The following is a 22,427-nucleotide window of genomic DNA, read 5'->3' on the forward strand; positions in this document are numbered from 1 at the left end:
ACTCACTGTGAACCTCTGAAAAGTGTTTCGCCTTGCTGTTTTCACTTCTTTTGCCTTTTCCCTCCCTTTTTAACTAACTTATTGGAGTGCCATCCAACGTTAAGCGCTCACCTCTGTTTGGAAATAAGTGGTGTTAACTTAGACTTGTCCAACAAATAACTAGGGATGTACATATGAGTAATAGTGACTGTGTTTTGACTTACTTACCTTTTCTGTGCTAGTGTAATTTATGAGTGTGTCTTTTAAATAAATAAGTATATACTTTTACACCTAGCTCTGGTCAGTGTTTGCTTGTACTATTGTGCCTCTGTCCCGATTATGTATGCTCTGTATACTGCCTAACTCTTCTTGAGGGAAGTCTGACTGCTCAGCCAGACTGCTACCAAGTGAGTTTACTGCCAAACACCTGTAGTCTTAAATCTTTTGCAGTGGTCCCAGAGGGAACTGCACAGGTTTCTGTCTAACACTGGTGTACAGCGGTGGGATTTGTATTGAGCATACAGTTTAGTGTACTTTTGAGATACCTTAGTGCAACTAACCACAAAGCTTAAGCACAAAAAGAAAAAGTCATTTTCTAACCTGTCTACTATGGAAAGTTATAGTCAAGAGTCCCTTGCTACAAAAACTGCTGATTGTCTAAGACTTCTCTGTAAGCATAAGAATCTCATGACTAAAGGAAAGAAAATGGAGATAATAGAAAGGTTGTTAGAAAACCAAAGTCTGGATGATGGTTCAGAGGAACCTAACACTCCAGCAAATGTAGAGAACAGCAATGATATTGATATTGAACAAAGTATTGATGATCTTGGATCAGAACCAGAAGAGGAGGATGAAACTATTGTAGATGTTCCCTCTAGGCCTCTGTCTGCTCTACCAGCTGTACCTACTGGACCTTTTCCAGGTCCCACATTTGGTCCTCAGTACTATGAACTGGAGAAAATGAAACTTGAATTAGAGTACAAGAAACTTAATGCTCAAACTGGCAAAGAACTAAGGCTAAGAGAAATGGAGCTCAAGTATGAGCTAGAAATGAAGGAATTGTCTGTTGAGAATGCTTCTCTCTCTGGCTCCTCTAGAAGTTCCAGTCCTAAAAGACCCCGGATGCCTAAAGAATTGATTGGTATGTATGAGCCTAAGTTGGATGTGTTGGATTGGTTGTCTATGTTTGAGTATAATCATGGGCTCCAGAACATCACAGGTAATGAGTTACTCACCTGATTGTTCTCTAGGCTTCCCCCTGTTGCGACTGATGCAGTAATGGAGTTGGGGGAGGAGGATAGGAAAGAGTATGAATGTGTGAAACTAGCTTTGATAGCTAGGTTTGGGAAGACCCCTTCCCAGTATCTTAAGAGGTTTATAAGCCTCAAAAAGCACGATGGTACCCCTTGGGCTACCTGGGTGTGTGATGGGTTGAAAAACTTAGAGGGATGGATTAAGGGTTACAAAGTGAACACTTATGAAGGAATGAGAAATCTTGTAATGATGGAGTCAATTTATGATGCCTGCTCTCGTGAGCTCAGACAGCACTTGGCTGACTCACGGGAATCAGATCCTAGAAAGCTAGCTAAGGGTGCTGACTTGTGGGTGGCCAACAGGGCTACTCACAAGGATTCTGGGGTAACTCAGAAGAAGGTGAGGGGAGACAGCCTAAGAAAGACTCCAAAGAGAATTCCAATAATTACAATTCCAAAGAGGGCCCCAAACCATACCATAAGGGTAAGCCACCTGGGAAACCACAGCAGAGTAGTATACCTTCTGGTGCCAAACCAGAAGGAGGTCAGAACAAGCCTCCATTCCAAAGGGCCTTTGGATCCTGTTATGTTTGTAAGGCTACTGACCATGTGAAAGGAGATCCCAGATATAAGGGTAAACCTTCAGGGGTTCAGCTTGTCTCCTTAGCCTTCGCTTTAGAGGAGGAAGTCCCTATGGCAAGTGGAAACTTTCTACTACTGGCTGATGAACCCACTGGAGTCTCAGCCAGTGTTTCTTTAGTCTCTCTGGAGTTGTGGGAACAACAGAATTTAGATGTCTATAATTCTATCCCAGATAATACTAAAGAGTATTATAAGGACAGTGTCCACGTGAATGGTCAGGAGACTCCTGCCATCAGGGACACTGGGGTCAGCATAACTGTGGTGGATGAATCATTTTTCAAGGCAGAGGATGTTGCTAAGGCACCCAAATTCCTCACCAAGTTAGCTGGAGGGCCTGTGCAGATGTGTCCCCAGTTACCAGTTCTCATCCAGTGTAATGACATGGCTGTAAAGATACCTGTCAGCATACAATGTGAGGTACCAGGAAGGGTTCTGTTGGGTAATGACCTGAAAGCTCTTGGAGTTGTGTCACATACCCCCAGACCTCCTAGTAAAAGGTTACAGGAGCTCACCAAACCTGCAAGAGAGAAAACCCTGCGAGGTTTATCTCGGGAGATGATGACAGAAATCACTCCTCTTCCACTGGAGCAAGTTACTGCAGTAACTACCAGATCAGGAGCAAAGGGGCAACCCAAGACTCCTAGAAAAAAACCTACAGCAAGCACTCCAGTGCTTCCAACAAGGACTTCCCCGAAGTTGTCCAAAGTTACACCTGTAACTCCACCTCCAGCTGAGGCTGAGAGGGAGGTACAACCCTGTCTGGTTGAACTAGACTCTGAAGAAGAGCTAGTAGGAGGCCCAGAACTTATTGGAGACCTGGACCCGGCTGACCATCCTGAGCTGCAGTCTTTACTGGCAGAAGGGGGACCCAGCAGGTCAGCTTTTCGTAAGGGACAAAGAGAATGTCCAACTCTGGAGGGCCTTCGCCAACAGGCAGCTTCTCAGGCTGATGGGCAAGAGCCTGGGTAGTATAGGTTACACTGGGAAGATGGCCTCTTCTACAGTGAACCAACTGAATCTGAAACTGGAGCCTACCAACGCCTGGTAGTGCCCCAAGAGAACAGACAACAGTTCTTGCAACTAGCCCACGAGATTCCTTTGGCTGGTCACTTGAGTTTCAAGAAGACCAAGGAAAGGCTCTCTCTCTACTTTTATTGGCCAAAGATGGGGGCTGAAGTAGATAGATATTGCAGGAGCTGCCACACATGCCAGACTTCTGGTAAGGTGGGTTCCAAGAATGTGGCACCTTTAGTACCTCTCCCAGTTGTGGGAGTCCCATTTGAGAGGGTAGGGATTGACATTGTTGGTCCCCTTGATCCCCCAACCTCCTCAGGCAACAGGTTTATCCTTGTTGTAGTACACCATGCTACTAGGTACCCTGAGGCAATTCCCATGAGGACTGTTACAGCTCCGGCTGTAGCTAAGGCCCTCCTTGGTATTTTCACCAGGGTTGGGTTTCCTAAGGAGGTGATCTCCGACAGGGGGTCAAATTTTATGTCCCACTACATGAAAGCCATGTGGAAAACCTGCAGAGTTACCTACAAGTTCTCAACCGCATACCACCCTCAGACAAACGGGTGGTAGAAAGGTTTAACAGAACCATGAAGAGCATGATAGGTGCTTTAGAAGAACCCCTTAAGAAGAAGTGGGACCTTCTATTGCCATGCCTTCTCTTTGCTTATAGAGAAGTCCCTCAGGAGGGAGTAGGTTACTCTCCCTTTGAACTTCTCTATGGCCATCCAGTCAGAGGCCCTTGGCCCTGATTAAGGAGGGGTTGGAGAGTGATCCTTCCCCCAAGCCAGTCAGAGTGACTGACTATGTGATAGGTCTCTGAAGGAGAATGTCCCACATGATGGCAGAAGCAAGTGACAACTTGAAAGCTGGACAAGCTCTGATCAAACATTGGCATGATCAGAAGGCTAACATGGTTGAGTTTACTCAAGACCAGCTAGTTCTAGTTATGCTCCCAACAAGGCAGAGGGCCTTGCAAGACAAATGGATGGGACCCTTCAAGGTTGTGGGGAAACTTGGAGAGGTCAACTATCTGGTGGATCTGGGCAAACCCAGGGAAGCTCCCAGAGTCTTCCACACCAACCGCCTCAAAGCCTACGTCTCTAGACCAGAAGTAGGAGCCTTGCTTCTAGCTTCATCAGAAGAGGAGGAGGAGAGTGAAGCTCTACCTGACCTCCTGAGAGACTTACCTTTGGACGAAAAGGTTGAAGGAGTTAATCTCTCTTCAGATCTGACCCCTGAGCAACAGGAGGAGTGCAAAGCTATGTTAAATCAGTTTGCCCTCCTGTTCTCACTTTCACCAGGCTTGACCCCTTGGGGACAGCATGATATACTCACTGGTGACTGTCTGCCAGTCAAAAGCAGAGGATACAGGATGTCGGAACATGTCAGAACCCACATCAAAGGTGAGGTCAAGAAGATGCTTGATCTCGGGGTAATAGAGCCCTCTACTAGTCCATGGTCTAGCCCAGTGGTGTTAGTACCAAAAGCAGGATTCAAAGAGTTGAGATTTTGTGTGGACTATAGAGCTCTTAATGCAGTCACCAAGACTGATGCCCACCTTTTGCCAAGGACAGATGAGTTGGTGGATAAACTTGGTGCAGCCAAGTACCTCAGCACACTGGACCTTACGTCAGGCTATTGGCAAATAGCCCTGACAGACCATGCCAAGGAGAAAACTGCATTTTCTACCCCAGTTGGCCTATACCAATTCGAGGTTATGCCTTTTGGACTAAAGAATGCACCTGCATCCAAAGGATGGTGAACCAAGTTCTAGCTGGGATAGAGGACTTCTGCATGGCATACTTGGATGACATTGCAGTCTTCAGCCACTCCTGGGAGGATCATGTGAACCACCTAGGATATGTTTTGCAGGCTCTTGAGCAGGCCAATCTGACCATAAAGGCAAGCAAATTCCAAATTGGACAGAGTAAAGTGGTCTACCTTGGACATGAGGTAGGAGGTGGTGAGATAAGGCCTTTGCTCAGCAAGATTGAAGCTGTGCAAAATTGGACAACACCTACTACTCAAACCCAGGTGAGAGCCTTCTTAGGCCTCACTGGGTACTACAGGAATTTCATTGAGAACTATGGGACCATAGCTTCTCCTCTGAATGTGATATCCTCTCCAAAATTCCCCAAGAAGGTGAAATGGAATGAGGAATGCAATCAGGCCTTTGAAAACCTGAAGAAAGCTCTTTGCCAAGCTCCAGTACTCCGAGCTCCTGACTACCACCAACCTTTCATTGTACAAACTGATGCTTCCAATGTAGGTATAGGTGCAGTTCTTAGCCAACTGGATGAGAAGGGTAGGGAACACCCCATTTGCTTCATCAGTAGAAAACTGAAGGATCCTGAAACAAGGTGGGCACAATAGAAAGAGAATGCTTTGCTATTGTGTGGGCACTGAAGACGTTTAGGCCATACTTGTATGGTTCTACTTTTGTCATTCAGACTGACCACCAACCCTTGAGATGGTTAATGCAAATGAAAGGGGAACATCCAAAACTATTGAGATGGTCAATCTGCCTCCAGGGGTTTGATTTCACCATTGAGCACAGGTCAGGGTGTCACCATCAAAATGCTGATGGACTCTCTGGGATGTATGTCATCGACTAGAGGTATGAGGTTCATCCAGGAGTGGATTAAATCCTCCTGTCCCTTAGTCTGGGGGGAGGGGGGGGCGCGAGTGTTAGGGAGAATTCTCTGTTTAGGCTGAATTCCCTAACCTAGTGAGTCCCCCAGAAGCTTTGCTGGATTATTGGGGTTTATTTTTTTCTCCTACCAAGAGTGAGACTCTTTCACCCTCACTCGTGGGCATGACTTGAGTGTTTCTGTGACTTGCTATGTGCTTATGGGCTATGGGGTATTTTTTTCCCCATAGGCTATCATTGGTTTTTGAATGTGTGTTACACAGCACCCTCAGTGCAGTAACACAGGGGTGTCATCGAGACCGCCAAACATAGACTCCACACCCTGGGACTGACTACTGTCTCCCTGGGTCCGTAAAGTCACCATTGACTTTACTAGTCTTCACTTAGGAACTTAACCAGTACAAACCATCATACTGTGGAAGTGCTGGTAGGGGCAATTAGATTGCCCCTGGGTTTGTTGTCGAGGGGGTACTGTCCCGTCCCCGCTCGCCGAGTTTCTGGCTGTTGGCAGTGGATACCACGGAAATACTCCACCGGAATATTTCCCAATGGGATTTCCCATTGATTTTAATGCACCACTTTTTGGTACAATGTTAAAGATGCCGCCGGTTTATTTATTTAATATAAATTCACCGGTTGGGATTTTTTGCCAGAACTCGCCGCCAAAATGGCATCTAGGTTCACTTCAGTAACCCTGAACCCGAGTCGAGCCTTTGTTCCACTTTTGGCGGGCTTCTGCACAGAAGCCCTCCAAAGTGGTGCCATTCTGTCTGGGTACCACAGGGGGTGTGGGAGGGGGTTTAGGCACCCTGGACTGAGTTGCCTTGCCAACTCATGTCGCACTCTGGTGTGATTGGCCCAAATGGTGAGCCACCCCGCTCACCACTTAGCATGTTTGAGTGACAGCTAGGCTGTATGAATGGGGGTTTGCTGCATAAAAGCAGGGTTTTTGGGACTGGTTCTTTAGAAGTCGCCACAGGACCTAAGAAGCCAAAGAGGGAGAAGCCGAGCCGACCTGCCAAGACGACACCACCGGTGGAGCCCTGCGGAACCGTCTCACCACTTTTTCCCGGCGACAGAGGAGATCTCCCGCCGGAGAGTCTTCTTCCCTTGACTGGTGGGGACAACCAGTTTCTGCCTTCTTTTTGCCGCCCTGAAGCATCTCGTGGCCGCCTTGCCTGTGCCAAGCACCCCGGCAACCGGGATACCACTTTTTACCTCAACCGCGAAAGAGGGCTAACATCCTTTTAACCGGAAAAACTCCACGGCTGGTTTCTTCCCTGGTAGTGCAACGACCTTCAGCTTTCCTCCACGACGAGATCTTCTCCTCCTCTGGACGACGCCGCGACTTGCACCCACTACCAGGAACAACTGCCCCCGCTGGAGGATCCTTTCCATTTTAAAGGTACTGTGTTCCGCCCGGCTTCCCTTGCCACCGATTGTACGGGGTAGATTTAGCCCTCGGCTCTCGACCCTGGGTAAGCCTGGGACACCCTAACTAAACTTTTCTTAACTGGGAAAAACCTTTTCTACTCACCTGTAAAGACTTGTGACATTGTGTGATCTTGGGCATCTTTTTGCCTGGCTTTCCCTAGAGTGGGCCTGGCAACCGAACTTCCTTGCTCCTCAATAGACTGCCTTCCTACACTCATTGTGAACCTCTGAAAAGTGTTTTGCCTTGCTGTTTTCACTTCTTTTGCCTTTTCCCTCCCTTTTTAACTAACTTGTTGGAGTGCCATCTAACGTTAAGCGCTCACCTCTGTTTGGAAATAAGTGGTGTTAACTTAGACTTGTCCAACAAATAACTAGGGATGTACATATGAGTAATAGTGACTGTGTTTTGACTTACTTACCTTTTCTGTGCTAGTGTAATTTATGAGTGTGTCTTTTAAATAAATAAGTATATACTTTTACACCTAGCTCTGGTCAGTGTTTGCTTGTACTATTGTGCCTCTGTACCTATTATGTATGCTCTGTATATTGCCTAACTCTTCTTGAGGGAAGTCTGACTGCTCAGCCACAGCTACCAGGTAAACCTGGGTAGTACAGACTGCTACCAAGTGAGTTTACTGCCAAACACCTGTAGTCTTAAATCTTTTGCAGTGGTCCCAGAGGGAACTGCACAGGTTTCTGTCTAACACACAACAGTGTACTCAAAATGGGCAGCAGGTCTCTTGGTATTAGGGTTTTGTAGCTCGAAGATCCTTGGACCTCAGGAGATGTATCGTTTCAAAGTTCGTCTTGGGACTGGTTGTTCCCACAAGCCAAAAGGAAGGAGTCATCCTTTTTGGAACTCCTCGGTCGCAAAGAAAATGGGGTCAGGACAACAGTGGTCTCTTCACGGTTTTGCAAAGGGTCTGCAGGTGTCTCTGGTCATTGTCTTCTTTGGGTACTTCTGTTTCCTGTGGTCGACTTGCTTTACACTCCAGAAGCCTCACCTTTTATACAGTTCCAGCACACACTCCTCTGCAATCTCTCTCAGCATTTGACAGATAGGGGCGTTTGGCTGTCCAATCGAGACAGCCAGACCCCCTGTGGGAGCTGGACCTATTCAGGCACTCTGTCAGACAAGGGCAGGGGGGTAGAAGACTCCTCCCCCACTTCCTGCCTGCCCTGGCACTCTGGAGCCTAGGCAGGGATACCTACCAGTTCCAGCCAAAAGCAAAACACACACACAGACCTCCCCCCTCCCAGAATGGTAGAATAAGGGCTGACAAAGAAGAAACACGCTAGTAATGGCGAAAAAAGGTACTTGGTTGCCCCTATTGTGCACTACTGAGGCTATGTACATAGCCTGCGGTATAAAAAATGCACAATAGTTGGTAGAACCACATCCACTGCCACCAGCCATAACTAGGTGATTGTCTATGTGACTAAAAGGTCACAGGAGCAAAGAGAAGGGGATACCAAATATCCCTTTCCACTGAAGGTGGTGTGTGCCAATCTCTGACTATAGAATTTTGGGAGAGATACTAAGTATCTCTCTAGCCTTAAGAACTGTAGTTACTTTAGGATATAGAAAAATAATCTTAAATGAGGACCCTAAGGGTCCCCAGCAACACTGCCCATAAGGAGCTGTGTGCTGCAGTAGTAAAACACAGATGCCTTTAAGAGCTATGGAGCAGACGGACTCCATAGTACAGGTGGCTTAGAAAGAATAGAGTTCCAAAAGACAAAGGCCACAAGAATGAATGGTTGGAAAAAGGCTTCATTATTGAAAGAAAAAGGCTCAGAAGTCCAGCAAAAATTGCTCGGGGGTGTCACTAGTTTAGGGGATGAAGCACAATAATGATAAATCGCCCTAACAGAGCGCCCTTTTATCTTCCGGCACATCGAGCTACAGTGACTATGGATGCCTCCCTAGAAGGTTGGGGAGCTCACACAGTAGAGTTCCACACCAAAGGTCTTCGGCTTCCAGAGAAGAAAGTCCTACGCATCAACATCCTCAGGTTAAGGGCTGCGTTCTAGGCCCTGCAATCCTTCAAGCCGCAGCTATAGAACAGGCTGATTTCAACTTCACGGACAGCACCACCATGTTTTAGATCCGCAAGCCGGGTGGGACCCGCTCCGGTGCTGTGGTAATGGCCGATCAGGCACAATATATTCCTGATTCCTTTCCATCTGCCAGGGTTCCTCAATACCATTGCAGATTCTCTCAGCAGTAAACTCGGGTCCTGCCACGAATGGGAACTCCACCCGAGCCAAGTCCTCTGGCTCTTCTCCAAATGGGGATGGCCGGAAACCAACCTGTTTGCTATAGCGAGCAACAAGAAATGCAATCATTTTGCCAGTCGGTTTCACCAACAGGGGAGCACAGGGGACGCTTTCTCATTCCAATGGGAAGGACTATTCCTTCTTTTCCTCTAATCCCTCTACTGCCTCGAGTTTTCAGTACAAACAGAGCCACTGTACTATGAAACTGGTGGCCGCAGCCTGGCTGTGGCAAATGTGGTACTTGTACCTGCTTCACTGGTCAGCGATTGGCCCCACTCAGACCTTTTCAGAGACAGCTGGTCGGTTCAGCCTCACAACCCAGCATCCCTCAACTGGAGTTTGGAAGCATTCTGCTACCCCACAATGCAAGAGGATCCTAGCTAGGGCAAGAGCAACATCTATGTTGTCCTGCTACAAAAAGCAAGTGGAAATGCTTTACCATATGGTGTGGATGCAACAACTGGATCCGTTACTCATTCAAGCGGTACACATCTTACCATACATCTGTCGTTGGCAGAAGCTGGGCAAGCACACTGTTCCATCAAGGTGCATTTGGCACGATACACGCGTGCCTCAGATACGCCTTTCCTCTGGTCACACAGGTTGGTGCAGGAATTCCTAAAGGGCCTGTTTCACACTTTTCCCTCTGTTCGAGCTACTGCTCTAGCTTAGAAGCTCAATGTCGTCCTCTCAAAGCTAATGGGCCATTCCTTCAAACCTCTACACAGAGCCTCCCTGAAGTTTCTCTCCTGGAAGACAGCGTTCCTCATTGCCATCATTTGAGCCAGACAGGTAGGAGAGCTGCAAGGCCTCTGCTGCTTGAGTTTTCACCAGTCTGAGGTGGTACTGTGTACAAACCCTTCTTCATATGAAAGGTCCCATCTGCATACCACCTTAATGAACCCTTGATCTTACAAGTGTTTTTTGGCTCTCCATCTTCGGCAGAGTGATGCCTACGCTCTGTAGATGTCGCCCGAGCCCTCAAGTTCTATGTGGCTCGTACAAGAGCGTTCCGAAAGTCATCTCAACTCTTGGTTGCCTTCGGACCTGTCGACAAGGATGTTGCCCTCTCTAAGTCTTCCATTGAAAGGTGGCTGTCTGGTGTGCATTTCCTTTTGCCAACAGGCTCCTGCCAGGAAGACCAAGAGCACACTCAACGAAAGCTGTGGCCTCTACTATGGCGTTCATGACCGGTGTTCCCCTAATCGACATCTGCAGGGAGACCACATGGAGGTCTATTCATACCTTCACAAGGTTCTACTGCGATTATAAGAATTTCAGGGAGGAGTCACAAGTCGGCCAAGCAGTGCTTCGCAGCGTGTTTCCATGAGGTGAGTTTCCTTGCTTCTTTTGAGCTGTACATCCGCGCGTTTTAGTTGTGTATGTGTACTGCTGTATAATCTAATCATAAGCAACGAAGATCCAATGCTGGAGAAGGAACACGTTACTTACCTGTAGCTCTTGTTCTCCAGCATTGGTCTATTTCATGGATTCACATGCAACCCTCCCTCCTTCCTTTTTCTTGCTCTTTTTTTTGCTCATTCTGCCACTTTGCGTGCACTGCCAAATCTTAAGATGGCCACCAGAGGGGACAAGCAGTTTAAAGGTATTCTGCTTTAATATTACAGAGGATTCCCAGACTGACGACGGGGGGTATTCATAAGCATGTCAATCCATTAAACATACGAATGCTAGAGAAACAGGAGTTATAGGTAAGCAACTTGTTCTTGTTTTGTTGATTTCCCAACAAGTGACCTCTGTTAAACTTAACACCTGAGTTTTTCATTTGTATAGGAAAACCCTTGAATGATATGATCTTAGCTTTGAGTCATGTGTTGATCGCTCGGATGGCAGACCCCATTAGTATGAAGAGATGCTTGGTTGTAAATTTACTTTAAAACCATTCCCTTTTAAATATTTTACAAATATGTTATCTGATCCGTTTAACGGAAATCAGGTGTATATGGCAGTATTATGAGAAGAAAATCCAATCAGAGACACCCTTGTTATTTCTCTTACCTGTGTACAATCTGTTCTTTGTATTTACAGGTGGAAAGAGAAGAATTGTTGGAATCTGAAAATGATGTGGATGCCTGTGGATCAGAGTCGCAGGTATTGTGCTATTATTACATCCTTTGCTTAATTCTGTGTGTAAAAGTGCAAATGGAATACAAAGTAATGTCATAATATATTCTAGTTCAGCAAAGAGATATCCCTGACAAATATGGCTGATTGATTACACAGAATATTGTATGCATTATTTATAAAGTGAAAGCTCTATGCAAAGAATAGTTGCAGCAATAAACAGTGCTGGGTTTTATTTGTAATTTCTACAATTTGATTTTATAGTGTTTGACAATAAGAACTAATTTCCAACTTTACCAACTTTACCATTTATGTATATTGCCATAACAGATACACACGCAGTATTATAATATAATGCACTTGAATATGGATCTTGTGTTATTATTGCATGGTGTAATTACCACCTGTTAAGATGGATTTCTACAATCTGGCCTGGTGGACTGATTATAGAAGGCCACCCTAGTTCTGGAGAACAGATATACTATGAGAGGTTAGCCAGACCCAATCAAGGCATCCCTGGAGAAATCCATTTTCCAGTCAGGATTTAGGATAAGAAGAGGACTCCTCCATGGTCGACTCGCGAAGAAGCATGGCATCCCTTCCTGTGTGAAGCCCTGCTGGACTACCTGATCTGCGAAGGCTTCTGCGATGTTTCAACCCTTGGACGGGTGGGACCAACCAGTCTAGACGCCTTCTGGAGATTCAGCCATCCTTTGCACTAAGAATTGTCCCTGGACCACCCAATGGACCGGCCAGCTCTCCAATGGGCTACCTCGCCAGAAGCATCGCTGTTACTTCCGTGGTCGTCCGCTTGTGCCACAAGTCACCTTCCTGCCAAGTTTCAGCCTCCCAGCATCAAGGGATCCTGTCCTGGAAGGTCTTCTTTGATTGCAGAAGGAAAGATGTCTGCTGTCGCACGTTTGGGCTGACTGCCGCTGGAACTCACCTTTCCTCCATCTAGAGAAGTGTCCTGAAGGGACTTTGTCACCAAGGGTTGCACTCAGCTCCTGGAACCGACTGGAAGAATCCTTGCACCCACTGCTCCTGGGCATCTTCTATTGGATCCAGGGGCAGGAAAACCTACCTCCAGCAACTCCCAATCGATCTGCCTATTCAACTGGCAAAATTGAAGTCGGGGCGTCAAGGGGGGAATGATTATTTTTATTTCATTGGATATTTGTAAGGCGCCTGTAAAATAAAAGGTGTTTCACGGGACCACAAGACAAAAGTGGGGGGGGGGGACAAGGGAGAAAGATAAAATAACGGTCCTACTAGGTCTTCTGACATTCAGATCGTGCAAGTGCGAGGGGGGCGGGCTTGAGTGCTGGTTTGTGCAAAACAAGTGCTAAGGTGGGAAGGAAAATGGTGAAGAGGCAAGTGCTAAGGGGAGGGAGGGGGGCTTGTCTGGACAGGGGGCCCAGAGCCCTGTAGTACTCTGAGGGGGAACCAGGCATCCAGCAATTTAGGCAGAAGAAGGTGTTTGCAGGGGACGGAGACAGTGAAGGAGAGTCTTGAGGAGCTTCTGGAATTTAAGGAGGTCCGGGACAAGCCTGAGAGAGGCTGGGAGACCGTTCCACAGGGAGGCTCATGTGGAGGAGAGACATCTACCCCCACTCTTTGCTTAGAGAAGTGTCTGATTCGTAGAGAGTTGTAGCTTGCAGACCGTAGGGCACTAGCGGGGAGGTATTTACGCAGAGCAAGGTGGATGGAGCGGGGTTCCATGCCCCAGAAAGCCTTGTGGATGATGCAGAGGGTCTTGAATTTGATCGTAGCATCACCCGGGAGCCAGTGGAGAGAAATTAGGGCTGTAGAGTTGGGGTCCTTGGGCTTGAGGCCAAGAATTGGTCTTGCAGTCCTATTCTGGATTAGTTAAAGGAGATGAAGGGAGGGAGAAGGAAGACTGAGGAAGAGGCTGTTGCAGTAGGTGACCAGGGCTCTGGAGACATGAGTTTCTGGGGGAAGGTGAGGAAAGGGGGAATACCTCTGAGGAGATGCAACTGATAGTGGGCCTTCTTGATGAGGTCTGCGATGTGAGGAGAGAAGGAGAGAGGAATCAAAGATGACAAAAAGGTTTTCTGCCTCACCTGGGTGAGGGGAGGGGACTCATAGAGTATGGCCAGACGGAGCGAGGGAAGTTGGGAGCTGGGGTCCCAATGAGTAGGATCTCTGTCTTACTGGCATTAAGACAGAACTTCGAGGGGATTGGGTCCTCCGACGTATTCCATATCTATGACAGGTAATCACCACAGCTGTGCTCCTTTGGAAACATTTTCTGCGTCCTGCGTCGATACACTGTCCTCGAGGGCCTCCGTCGAGCCGACGTCACCGGATGTTATAAGTAGGACGCACGACGCCCGTAGCCTCAGTTCCATTTTTTCCGTGAACATGTTTGTTTCGGAGATCTCTGCACGCTTCGGTTGTTCTGAGTTTCTATCGGTTCTTCGAACCTAGTTTGTAAAGTATTGTATCTTGTCTTCCTCTTCTTCCGTCACGCGGTAGGGTTTCAAGAAGTGTCGGGACTGTGGTTCCAAGATGTCGCTGACGGACCCGCACAACACCTGTCTCTGGTGCCTCAGGGCTACGGACGATTGTGACGAATGCCAGTCGCTCACGTCGAAGGCCTTGTGGGAGCAGAAGAAGCTTTCGGTAGGTAGGGTTTTCAAACCCCGTAAGCCGAGGTCCTCTGGGCTTTCCACCGACGATTCGCGGGGCGACTCTCCACGTCGTCGTCGTAAGTCCAGGGGCTCTCGGTCCCGAAGCGGTTCACGCTCTTCAAGGCACTCGCGTAAGCGCCATCACCGGTCACCTTCCTCGTCCCAGGGCTCCTCTCGTCGGCGGGTTGCTTGTCCCACCAAGCATTCAACTCCTGAGGAATGGGCTGCCTTCCGTAAGGAGATGATGGCGATTTTGAATCGCATGGCTCCGGACCATCCGCGCCTTCGAGAGAAGACGGCCGTGACCGTACTAGAGACACCTCTCGTACGCCTTCAGGCTCGGGAGGTCGGCGCGATCCACGGGCACCTTCGAGGTCCCGATCGGACAAGGTGGATGGTTCCAGGTCCCGGTCCTCGATGCCCTCAAGACCGTCAGAGCCTGTGAGGTCTTCTTCGAAGACGTTGGCGCCATAGGCGCCATGTCTGTCGAGAGGTGCACTCGAGGCTCCGAGGAAACCCTGGACGCCATCAGCGCTGAGGCCGTCGATGGACGCACTCTGGGTGCTGCCCTCGAGGCCTGTGTTGAAGCCGTCGACGCCGATTCCATGGACGCCTTTCGAGGCGGGTTTGTCTCTTTTTCTGTGTCCCCATTCCAACTTCTGGATTATATTTCTGAGGTGGAGGAAGGGTCTGAGGAAGGTGGTTTGGTTCCGGATGAGGTACCTGATGAGATATTGTCTGGTCATAGCCAGATTGAAGACCTGCGTCAGTTGTTGCACGACGCCAGTGGTCTGGACACCTCCCCGGAGGTGGAGTTTGGTAGGCCAGAGGCTGGTAAGGGTGTCGGAGTACTTGGGGTGGTCTGCACCCCAAGTGGATTTTCTGCAGGATGACCTGACAGATATCCTAGACCTAGGTCCACCAATTGACCCGGTTCTGCCATTCCATATGGCCTTGCAAAGAAGGGTGGCTGCGGCTTGGACTGCTCCGCAGAGTCTCCCGGCAGTTGGAAAGTTGTTGCCAAAAAAATACCGCCCAGCCAGTGGCGACCCCGGCTACTTGTTTGTGCACCCTACTCTGGAGAGTTTGGTGGTGCAGGCAGCCACGGCCCCGGCTAAACAGGCGTTGTACCCTACCATCCCTTCTGATAGAGACGACAAGCGTTTTGACGGTTGGGCGAAGAAAGTTTTTTCTTCAGGGGAGATGGCTTTGGAAGCAGTCGACTCTGTGTGTGCCCTAGCACGTTTCACTCATACTCTGTGGAATTGTTTCCTTACCGGCTGAACATATTCCCGCAGGGGAAGAACGGGATGGCTTTCTTGCTCTTGTACAGGATGGCAAGGATGCCATGTGTGAATCCGTTCAGTCGGGTCTGGACGTGGCAGACTGCGTCAGCCGGTCCATGGCGGCGAGCACCGTGATGCGCAGATTTGCGTGGTTGCGGAAGTCGGGATTTGCTCCGGATGTGCAGTCCCGGCTCCTCAACATGCCCTTTGACGGTGAACATCTTTTCGGCAGCAAGGCTGACGAGAGCCTTGAGAGGTTGCAGACCTCGAAGGCTGCAGCGAAGTCGTTGAGCGCTGCAGTTCGCCAACCTCCGCCTTTTCGTCGTAGGGGACAGCAATGGAGGGGACGTTCCTTTCGATATTACTCGACCTTTGATAAATCGAGGGGAGCTGCTAGTCAAAGGGGCCAACGTAGGAGTACCAGAGGTGGAAAACAGGGTACTCGAGGTACCAAGGCCGCTCGAGCAGTTGCCTCTTTGCCCTCAGGCACTGCCGCAGCCGCTTCAGCTCAGTCATGAGGCCATGTCCCATGGTTCGCCGGTTGGGGGAAGGCTGGCGCAGCATCTTGTAGAATGGCGTTCCATTACTTCAGATGTGTGGGTTCTGGAGATCATAGCCCACGGCTACTGTCTTCCTTTCCGGCAGAGGCCTTGCGACAATCCACCAGGGAATCTCTCTTTGAAGAGTCCGGATCCGCTCCTTGAGCAGGAAATTCAATCGCTGCTGGAGAAATGCGCCATAGAACTGATGCCTGTAGCGGAGAGGAACAAGGGATGGTATTCCCCTTATTTTTTTATTGCGAAGAAAGACTGGGGATTGAGACCCATCATGGACTTGCGTGGTTTGAACAAGCTCCTCAGGAAGGACAAGTTAAAGATGGCTACTCTCAAGTCCTCCAGGCCCTTCAACTTCAGCACTTGTTGGTGTCTCTCGACCTCAAGGATGCTTATTTTCATGTGCCGATCCATCCCAAGCACAAGAAGTACCTGAGGTTCGCGGTTGGCGACTCTCACTTTCAGTTTTGGGTCCTGGCGTTCGGATTGACCTCCGCCCCGAGGGTTTTCACCAAGCTCATGGTGGTAGTGGCAACGTATCTCAGGAAAGGGGGGATTCGAGTCTACCCCTACCTGGACGATTGGTTGATCAGGGTGCACTCTCCGGAGCCAGTCCGGGATCATCTGTCCGTCACCTGCCATTCCCTTCACAGGCTGGGCTTCTCCCTCAACTTAAAGAAGTCACACTTGACGCCAACACAGCGGCTCCAGTACATCGGAGCAGTGCTAGTCACATCCCTGGGGCAGTGTTTGCCTCCCAGGTAAGGGCTCATCACATTGTGCAGATGGTGCACAAGTTTCAACATGCCCAGAGTCTCCCGGCGTTCGAGTTCTTGAGGTTGCTCAGCCTCTTGGCATGCTCCATTCTTCTGGTACCAGAGGCCCGACTGCGGATGAGATCTTTGCAGTGGGCTCTCAAGATGCAGTGGTCACGGTCCTCCGGCAGGATGTCGGACCCTGTTCAGGTGCAGCCCTTGGTTGCCCAGGACCTTCTGTGGTGGGCCGTCGCAGGCAATCTGATGAAGGGGGCTCTATTTTGGCCGGATGGGGAGCTCATGCCAACGAGCTGACAGTCAGTGGTCGTTGGTCTCCGACGGAATCCAGACTCCATATCAATCGGCTGGAGCTGAGGGCCGTCAGGCTTGCCGTGAAGGCTTTTCGGCCTACTGTGCGAGGGAAGAATGTCCTGATTCTGACGGACAACACAGTGGCCATGAACTTCCTCAACAAAAAGGGGGGGGGGGGCAGTGTCACTTCCTCTGTGCAGAGTGGTGATGCAGCTCTGGTTCTGGGCCATCCAGCAGGAAATTTCGATCTCGGCAGTTCATCTGGCCGGAGACTTAAACGAGACGGCGGACGCTCTGAGCAGGCAGAGCACAATCTCTCATGAATGGGGGTTGGCTCAGGAGATTCTCTTGGAGATCTTCGACCTTTGGGGGACCCCACAAGTGGATCTCTTTGCCACCAGTGTCAACCGGAAGTGCGAAAGGTTCTGCTCGCGGGAATTTCCTCCAAGAGGAACGTTAGGAGATGCGTTCTTGGTAGAGTGGTCCTTCCCACTGCTATACCCGTTTCCTCCAATCCCCGTCATTCCGCAAGTGCTGCGGAGGTTACGGAGGTTCAGTTCCCGGATGATCCTCATTCCTCCAGCATAGGCCCGAAGGACGTGGTACCCGGACCTTCTCGACTTGTCCATCTGCCCTCCACGCCTTCTTCCCTACCGAGACGATCTGCTCTCACTGGAGGGGGGTCAGGTTCTCCATCCAGAGGTCAAATCCCTCAACCTTCACGCTTGGCTTCTGAAAGGTTGAGGTATAGGGATTGGGACCTCCCTGAAGACGTGATGGAGGTGTTGCTTTCGGCAAGACGGCCTGCAACCAAGTCACTGTACTGTTGCCGCTGGAGAAAGTTCTGCGACGGGTGCAGGGTTCAGAATGTGGATCCTTTTTCATGTTACATTCCTGTGGTTCTGTCTTTTTTGCTTTCCTTAGCCCACATGGGCTTGCAAGTGGGTACCATTATAGGTTACCTCTCGGCGCTGTCTATCTTTAAGCGCTCGTCTGAAGAGTGTTCTTACTTTACAATTCCTTTAATTTCTCAGTTTCTGAAAGGGCTCACTAATGTGTTTCCACCGTCACCTTTCCAGGTGCCCGGTTGGGATTTGAACCTGGTTCTAAAATTCCTAATGGGTTCTCCATTTGAGCCTTTACATTCTTGTCCTTTGAGACTGTTAACTCTTAAAACTGTATTTTTAGTTGTGGTCACTTCCGCTCGCAGAGTGAGCGAGTTGCAGGCATTTTCTGTTAAGCCACCCTTCACAGTGTTTTATAAGGACAGGGTTGTCCTTAGAGTCCGTCCTTCTTTTCTTCCGAATGTTGTATCGAAATTTCATTTAAGCCAGAAGGTTATTCTTCTAGCGTTCTATCCTCCTCCGCATCGTGGTAAGGAAGAGGAGAGGCTTCATAGGCTGGATCCTAGGAGGGCCTTAAGTTTCTACATTTCATGCATGTCCTGGGTCAGAGTGGACGATCAGCTCTTTATTGGATACGCTGGAAGACATTTGGGACAAGCTGTTACTATGCAGACTTTGTCTAGATGGATTATCTTGGCAATTTCTGAATGTTACCGCTTGGCGGGTGTGGACCCTCCGGTAGGCTTACGGGCCCACTCTACTAGGGGTATGGCTGCCTCTACTGCCCTGCAGAGGGGTGTTCCCATTTGTAACATCTGTGAAGCAGCCACATGGGCTTCAGTCCATACTTTTGTAAGACACTACTCCCTAGATTCTATCCATGGGCAGGATTTGGCCTTTGGCAAGGCAGTCCTCTATTCTGCAATTTAATTGGGCATTCTAAAGTTCTAAATTCTTAATTCGTTTCCCCCCTCCATACGTTGGTACTGCTTTGGGAGTCTGTCATAGATATGGAATACGTCAGAGGATCCAATCCCTTCGAAGAACAAGTTACTTTTTTACCTGGTAACGTTCTTTCGATGGGATGGTCCGACGACGTATTCCATATCGCTCCCTCCCAGCCTGCCCCACTACAGAATTTCTTATGCTATTGCAGCTTACTCTTCCGCAAGGCTTTCTGTGGTCACACTGGCAGAAGATTAGTGTCGCACGTTCTGGGAAAAAACTGAGGCTACGGGCGTCGTGCGTCCTACTTATTACATCCGGTGACGTCGGCTCGACGGAGGCCCTCGAGGACAGCGTATCGACGCAGGACGCAGACGCCGAAAACATTTTCGAAGCAGCACAGCTGTGGTGATTACCTGTAATAGATATGGAATACGTTGTCGGACCATCCAATCGAAAGAACGTTACCAGGTAAGAAAGTAACTTGTTCATTGGCAGCGTACCATGACTTAATAGCAGACAGTCAGCAATGAAAGAGGAGTAAGAGGAGGGAAGCTTGAAGGAGAGCTATGTGTCGTCCGCATAACACTGAGTGAGAAGAGAAGAGATCAAGTGGGCCAAAGGGGCTAGGTAAATGTTGAAAAGGCACAATGAGAGGATAGAGCCTTGAGGGATGCTGCAGGTGGCGAGTATGATAGGGAAGAGAAAAGTGCCAAGTTGATCCTGGGAAGGTCGGTTTGAGGGGAAGGGGGTCAACCAGTCAGTGCCCGCCCCGTGATGCCCAGGGTGTCGCAGAGCCGATTTGTCAGGATGTCATGATTGACTGTGTTGAAGGCAGAGGAAAGATCCAGGAAGAGAAGAACTGATGGAGAGTTGGCATCAAGATTAGAGAGCAAGTCATCACATGTGTTCAGTGGAGCTGTTTTCATGCCTCTAGCAGCTCTGAAGCCAGACTGGTGGTTGTGGGGACAGCTGACCGATTCGGTGTGTTGGGTCAGTTGGGAGATGGCCAGTTTCTCCAGGGGCTTGCATAGGAAGGGGGTGATGGAGATGGGGCGATAGTTAGCAGGGCAGAAAGGGTCAGAGGAACGCTGTTTAAGGAAGGGATGCACAAGGGAGTGCTTGAGGGGAAGAGGGAAGGAGCCGGTGGCAAAGGAGTGGTTACATAAATCAGCCAGGGAAGGTACAAGGGAGTCAATGGTTTCCTTGATAGCTCTGGAGGAGCAGGGGAGCACCTGTTTGGAGGAGACTTTTATGGAGAGGACTAGTCTAGAGACATCATCCGGTGCTATCAGAGAGGAGAGAAGTATAGACTGGGTGAAGGGAGTCAAGGGAGGAATGATAGCTGGGGAGCGATGAGGAGGGGGGAGGAGAGTGAGGACAGAATATCCTGAGTTTTGGAAAGGAAGTGAGATGCCAGAGAGGTACAGAGGGTGAGGGATGACGGTGGAGATGTGGAGACTGCAGAAGGATTGGCAAGTTCCTTGCAGATTTTAAACAGTTCGCCAGAGTTGTTAGTGGCCTCGGAGATGCGGGCTTGGATGTGAGCCCTCTTTTTCGAGCTAATGGAGAGTCTGCATACCAGGTGTTGCGCATGGAGGCAGGCTTCATTCGGATCCACATGACCGGGGCAAGAATATACAGGTTATTGGTGCTAGAAAGGTGAAGATTAGCTAGGACAGAGAGAGTCAGTGTGGGAGTCCGTGGCAGGAGTGGGAGGGGGTAATAAAAGTGGCAGCAAAGGCAGCAACTGACACTACCTTTATCTGTCAAATGACGGAGAAAGAGCAAGGCAGTTCAGGCAGAGGCTTAGCAGGGTGACCAAAGAGATCCAGATGAGAAGACAGGAGACAATGGTCAGACCAGGAGAGCGGTGTTGTGAGAGGGTTGGAGATGGGAATGTCTGAGGAGATGAGAGCATCCAAGGTGTGTCCGGCAGAGATCGTCGGCCCGGAGGGATGAATGGTGAGGGAGAGACTGTTGCAGAGGTTGCGGAAGAGTCTAGTGGCCGCTTGTTGGGATCAGCTCCTGAGCTCATACCCACACCACTGACACTGCATGGAACCTGGAACACACCTGAGCTGCAAGCAAGCTGGTTCCATGTATGACGATTGCAAACAAAGGCACTGTGATAAAAGCAGAGCACTAATAATTAACAGCAAACCTATACTATCATCAGCATTGGGAAAGAGATGGCATGCACATCCCTGGGGAAAAGGAGCAGGATTCACATGCCTAACACCGCCTCGGAAGAGTCTAGGTGAATATTGAAGTCACTGAGAAGGAAAGGTTTAGAGGTAGAGGCAAGAAGGGAAGAGGTGAGGTCTGTCCACTCAGAGAGGTAGAGGGTGACCAGACATGGGGTCCTGTAGACGGTGGCGAACCTCAGCGATAGGGTTGGAGAGATGCTGAGCCTGCAGATGAGGCATTCAAAGGAGGAGTAGGATTGAATGGGAATGATGGTAGCAGGGATCCAGTCAGGGAAGTTCAAGGGCACTCCGCCTCCAGACCAATTGGGCCTGAGATTGGAGAGGATCTTGTAACCCTCATGCAGGCGTGTCAGTACTCGCAAACCATTCAGCTTCCCCTGTGTGATGAATCCTGCAGTGTCATCACTGAACCACTGCCTAGGATCTCCTCCCATGTGGCCTGGGGAAGGCAGCCACTACCTGATCCTCACCCTAGGGTTGCTATCAGGAGGGAGATTAACATGGGAGATGCTGACTGTCGTGGGGTGAATGATGACGCGTTTGGGAGGGACGCAGTAGTTCACTTCTTGTGAGGATGAGTGTCCTGTTATTCCCGAATATCTGATGGCATGTTGTCATTGCACGAGTCCCTCTTACAAGGAAGCCCAGGGGACCTTTTGTGAAACATAACCTAGAGAGAAAAAGTTGTATACCTTGGGAGTTCCTGAATTAGATGCGACATCCTCTAATGGTCATGACTTTCTCTTGGGTAGAAATATTGGTCCTAATGTTAAGTCACCCATTACTCAGATAACATCTCCTAACTCTAATAACATCCAGTTCAACCATCAAATATTAATGAATAAGCATAAAAGACTTAACCCTATTGTGGACTTCAATATCCATAATGCTTGTGGTACTGAGACGAGGAAGGAGGACCAAGAGTCAACAAGGATCAAAGGTGAAAATGAAACCTGCAATCTAGTTGATTGAAAGCATGGCTCCTGAACTGGATTTTTAAATGTACCATAGATGTGTGAAAGGAGCAGGAAAAGAGCTGCAGAAGCCGTCGGGAACAACCCTGAAGTGGGTGGAGCTGAAGCTGCAGAGCGGATGCCAGCAGAAGCAGATGCAGGGACAGAAAGGAGGCAGTTTTGCAGAGTACGTGCAGCATGAAGCATAGTCTGGGTCGACAGCAGGGAGAAAAGCCCAGCTGTAGGGGAGATGTGGACCTGACGCAAGTTCCTTGGAGGAGGCAGAGACCCAGCAGGACTGGCAGGGTTCACAAGACAGATCGTGCAGGTGGTGGCAGGTACGGAAGAGCTGTCACACGACTTACTGATCCACTGAGGGTCCGCCACAGCAACAGAGAACTTAGAAGATAACCCCAGGGCGCTCCGAGTGGGTCGTTTATACAATTCAGACTGTTGTGAATTCAGAGCAAGTAAAATAAGACTGCAAAAAGGGCGCAATTCTCCATTTGTGAAAGTCAATTTGGGGAAACCTGTAACCCACATTGCCGCCAGTACAGAGACTATAATAAAAAGAGA

At 49.2% G+C, this 22,427-nt stretch overlaps 1 protein-coding gene across 7 annotated transcripts in view; it reads left to right on the plus strand.

Moving 5' to 3' along the window:
• TASOR2 (transcription activation suppressor family member 2) overlaps positions 1-22,427 on the plus strand; it is a 1,665,218-nt gene that overhangs the window by 871,419 nt on the left and 771,372 nt on the right. For all 7 annotated transcript variants that reach the window (XM_069629643.1, XM_069629647.1, XM_069629648.1 and 4 more), the window contains one exon: positions 11,302-11,364. In XM_069629643.1, coding sequence (XP_069485744.1) covers positions 11,302-11,364 — 63 coding nt within the window. The remainder of the gene's footprint in view (positions 1-11,301; positions 11,365-22,427) is intronic.

The sequence above is a fragment of the Ambystoma mexicanum genome, chromosome 12 (assembly GCF_040938575.1).
Source record: "Ambystoma mexicanum isolate Mex_15411 chromosome 12, UKY_AmexF1_1, whole genome shotgun sequence".
Lineage (NCBI taxonomy): Eukaryota > Metazoa > Chordata > Amphibia > Caudata > Ambystomatidae > Ambystoma > Ambystoma mexicanum.